Below are 4,154 nucleotides of genomic sequence, written 5' to 3'. Positions count from 1 at the left end.
GACCATGACACCAAAAGAGTAGATTATGTACAAGAATGTTTAAAATGTGTGTACTATATTACCAGTGCATGTGAAACAGATTGCATTCACCCTAACATATCTTCTTGGAGACCCGGTAGTGTCAAAATCGAAAGCATCTTCTTCAAAATAAAAGAACTTGAGTTGAAAAAAAGATGAACATGTGAAGTAGGTTTAATAAATGAATAATTTTATTTGAAAATTTTTACACTACATATCATCTACGTGATATAATTCAATTTGATATTGTAGTCTACCTCACGTGTTTATTTTTCTTGTTTTAGACAAATCCCAATTGAAATTAAAGAGAATCTGCCTCGTTTGCATTTAAAACTCACATTAAGTCATCTCATCTCATTATTACAACTTTTATAAATTTCCACACAAACCATCTCAACCCATCTCTACTATTCACAAACCATCTCATTCCATTTCAACTCATCTCTGAATCCATCAATGCAACACGATCCATGCACAATCAATTCCTTGTAGAGTAATGATAGAAATATAACTCATATAACTATTTTATAATTATTTTAGGCTATGTTAAGATATTGAGGCGGTCTCAGATGATCTGTGAATAGTAATAAAAAAAATAATGAATAACTGTAAAAAAGTAGTAAATAGTTTGTAAATGGTAGTGAGATAGTCTAACGCCTCGTTTGTATTCGTAACCCATCTCAACTTATCTCTTATCATCATTACAACTTTCTTAAATTCCCACACAAAATATAATAAACAATTTAACTTTTCTAAATTTTAAAATAACTTTATCAAATTTCTACACAAAATATAATAAATAATTCAATTTTTATTCTATTATTAACAAATTATCTTAATCCATCTTAACTCATTTTTGAATCCAACTCCCCTCGTTAACTAAACATAACAGAAATCTTATCATTTCTAACTTAGACATCATAGACATCCTCTGTTGGAATATTCTGTGTCTTCAACTGGTATGTAGTGGAGTGATGGTGTCGGGTTTGTAGAAAGTTGTCTCAACATTAACAATTATGTTTTACAAAACTGCTCTTAATTTAAAATAAAGTTATAAAATGGTTGTATAAAAATATTATGTTTTATAATTTTCCACCCCGTAAATTGTCAAACTAATTTATTCTTTTTCCTAGTGATAAAAAAGATGTGAATTTCTTATAATTTTGAATATTATTCTTGCTCATCATAATTTTTATTATCCTTAATCACACCTGATAATATCGTATAATCAAGACACTTATACTTTGAAAATGTATACAAAATGTAAAAAAATTATTATGAGTTTTACTATATATACGTTGGTGTGTTAACACAGAATTCATAGTCAGATCTATTTTAAACTAAAAAAAATTAAAATAGTAATTATTTTTTGACATAATGAGGTGAAAACTTTCACATCAACTGTATGTTGGTTGTGTTAAATAGATTTTCTCTTTTATTATATATAATACCAGCATTCATCCTGTTGACCGGCAGTGATTAGTGTCAAGGACTACATAGACTACACCTAGTTTTTTTTTTTCAATCTCTATAGTCACGTTTGAACGTTGATATGAGTTGAAATAAATTAAATTTTTTATAAATAATAATAAATTAAAATAATAGGTTTATTTGTATTTATAAGGTCCACTTAAGATATTTTTACGTATCAAGATAAGTTTATTTATATTTATAAGAAGTTTAAAAAAATTATAAGTCTCGTGCGTAAAAAATTGTTGAGTTAAAAAAGGTTATGAGCTCTATACATAGAGAGATTTTGAATTGAAATGAATCTAGTGATTTGAGAGTAGAGTATTTGGATATTAAATGGATGTTGAATTGAATTTAACTCAGTTACGTTCTTTATGAATAATAGTAAATTTTATGGGATTCACCTAAGATGAGCTTAAATGTATTTGGATGTTAAAATGAGTTTAGATGTATTTATATAAAGTTAAAAAAAAATTGTGAATCATGCATTTAAAGAAGTGTGAATTGAAAAACGTTGTGAGTCCTACGTTTAAATAAGTTTTGAATTGAGATGAGTTTAACAATTTGATAATTAAGTATTTAAATGTTAAATTCAGCTTAAAATAAGATTAAACTAAATTGATCTCAACTGAATATCAATCAAACGGGCTCCTAAAAGTAGAATCAGTTCAAGTTTCAAACGGGGCCTAAATTATTGAAAATATATTTAAATAAAAATGATAGAGAGATGTGGCAAAACAAAGTTTTGTAACTTTGTTATTTAAATAGAAATTATTGAAAATATATTTAAATAACAAAGTTAGAAAACACACACCGTCAGCCTTGCGATGGATTTTCCTACCAAACAAACAAATCTCAAGTCAGCCGAGCCGAGCCGAGCCGAGCCAAAAGACAACGGAAAAAAAGGGAAAGAGGCCGAGATTGACTAGGCAGGCCAGAGCACGTGGACCCCACGAAAGAAACCGGATCTCAACGTAAAATTCAAATCAGTTTAATAGAAACCCTCTCCGACACGATACTAGGAAAATAAAGTAAAAAACACAAACAAAACAGGCAAGCCGTCCGTGATGACCAAAGTATTCTCCCCCTCACGCGCCTGCGTCACCATCATTATCCCACGCTCTCTCTCCTCTGTCTCTTTCTCTCTCTAACTTTGTCCCCCTTTATATACTCCTCCTCGCTTTACCGGACCTCCCCACCACTGCCTCTACATAGCTTACGTAGATTTTGTTCATCGGAAACTTCTCTCTCTCTCTTTTTGTTTCCATGTCTGGCTTTGCGGAGGACCGGAATAACAAGAAGCGGGTCCGGGATGACTTGGAGGAGTCTTCAGAGCTGGACTCGCCGGAGGTGAAGCGTCTAAGGGAGAACCTTCTCGGTTTCCTCGACGACTCTGATCCCGATCCGACGTTTCAGGATCTTGCCTCAGTCATGAAGAGCTTCGAGGAGGAGATATCTCGGTCTCCGGTGCCCGTGGTTGACTTGACGTCTGATTCTGGCGAGTCTCAACCGGAACTAGGGTACCTTCTGGAGGCCTCCGACGACGAGCTTGGCTTGCCACCCTCTGGTAGTTCCTCGGGCGAGGAGGGGGCGCTGGATCTGGAGTCCGACTTAGTCCGGGTCACGTCCGAGTCGCCTTGTATCGGCGGGCTGTGGGGTTTCGAGGATCAGATCCCAAGTTACGACTCGTTCGAGTTGGTTGCTGGAGAAAGGTATAACGATACGACCGAGTACGTGGCGTTCGATGGGCTATTCGAGTACTCCGATATGTATTTCGACTCGTCCGACTTTTCGGACCTCTCGTGGCGGCAAGGATATTTGCCGGCACAATAGCAAAAAATTAAAATTAAAAAAAAATCCGAAACGTTTCGTTCTGACGGATCTTATACACGACCGAAAGTTGTAAATTTTGTTTTTATTTTATTAAAAGAAAAGGGAATATATGTAGGTTTAGGGTGATATGTAAGAACAAAAAGAGACGGACAAAGTCATTTTATATTTTGGATCTCAAGGCTTTCAATTAATCCCCAAGTGAAAAATGATTTGTAAACGAGTAGTGCAATAGATGAGTACATTTTACCATAATATTATATGTTTTCACTTGAAAGTTTAATTTTATCAATATTTTTTAAATTTGAATTTTTAAATATAATTATGTAAGTAAAATTATTAATATAAATAATATTTTTTTGGCCTAGTTTCTTTATAAAAGTTTGAATCCTGCCATTAAAAAATAAAAAGCATTAAAAAACTTTTTTTTAGTGAAATTCTTTTTTTCACAAAAAACTTGCACAATCTCGCTTATTTTCACCACCATTATCATTTAATATAATCATTATAATTATTTTAAATTTTTACATAAAATAAAATAAATAATTTAATTTTTTAATAAAAAATATATATGATATAATATTTTATTTAATTTTTAACTTTTATTTTAAATTATTTCACCAAAAACAAATGAGGCTTTAATAGTTAATACTACTCTTTTTACTTGGTTTAAATATTAAAATACTCTTAATTAATTTCAATTCATTTCAATATCTAAACATCACAATCAAAATTATAAATACTTTTTAATTTCAAATATTCAATTATTTTCATCTAATTATTTCTTATTATAACTTTTTCAAACTTCTAAATATAATATAAAAAATAATTTAATT

At 31.2% G+C, this 4,154-nt stretch overlaps 1 protein-coding gene across 1 annotated transcript; it reads left to right on the top strand.

Annotated features, from left to right (window-relative positions):
- Positions 1 to 2,754: 2,754 nt before the first annotated feature.
- On the top strand, positions 2,755 to 3,321 carry LOC109021588. Its single transcript, XM_019004248.2, has one exon. It carries the CDS (start codon positions 2,755 to 2,757, stop codon positions 3,319 to 3,321), a length of 567 nt encoding a protein of 188 aa, XP_018859793.1.
- The last annotated feature ends 833 nt before the right edge of the window (positions 3,322 to 4,154 follow it).

The sequence above is a fragment of the Juglans regia genome, chromosome 15 (assembly GCF_001411555.2).
Source record: "Juglans regia cultivar Chandler chromosome 15, Walnut 2.0, whole genome shotgun sequence".
NCBI lineage: Eukaryota > Viridiplantae > Streptophyta > Magnoliopsida > Fagales > Juglandaceae > Juglans > Juglans regia.
Note: the sequence above shows the minus strand (reverse complement) of the source record. Positions and strands in the feature narration are given on the sequence as shown.

Bases quoted from the DNA above. Each gene is read 5' to 3' on its own strand.
- LOC109021588 (XM_019004248.2), top strand. From the start codon at position 2,755: ATGTCTGGCTTTGCGGAGGACCGGAATAACAAGAAGCGGGTCCGGGAT.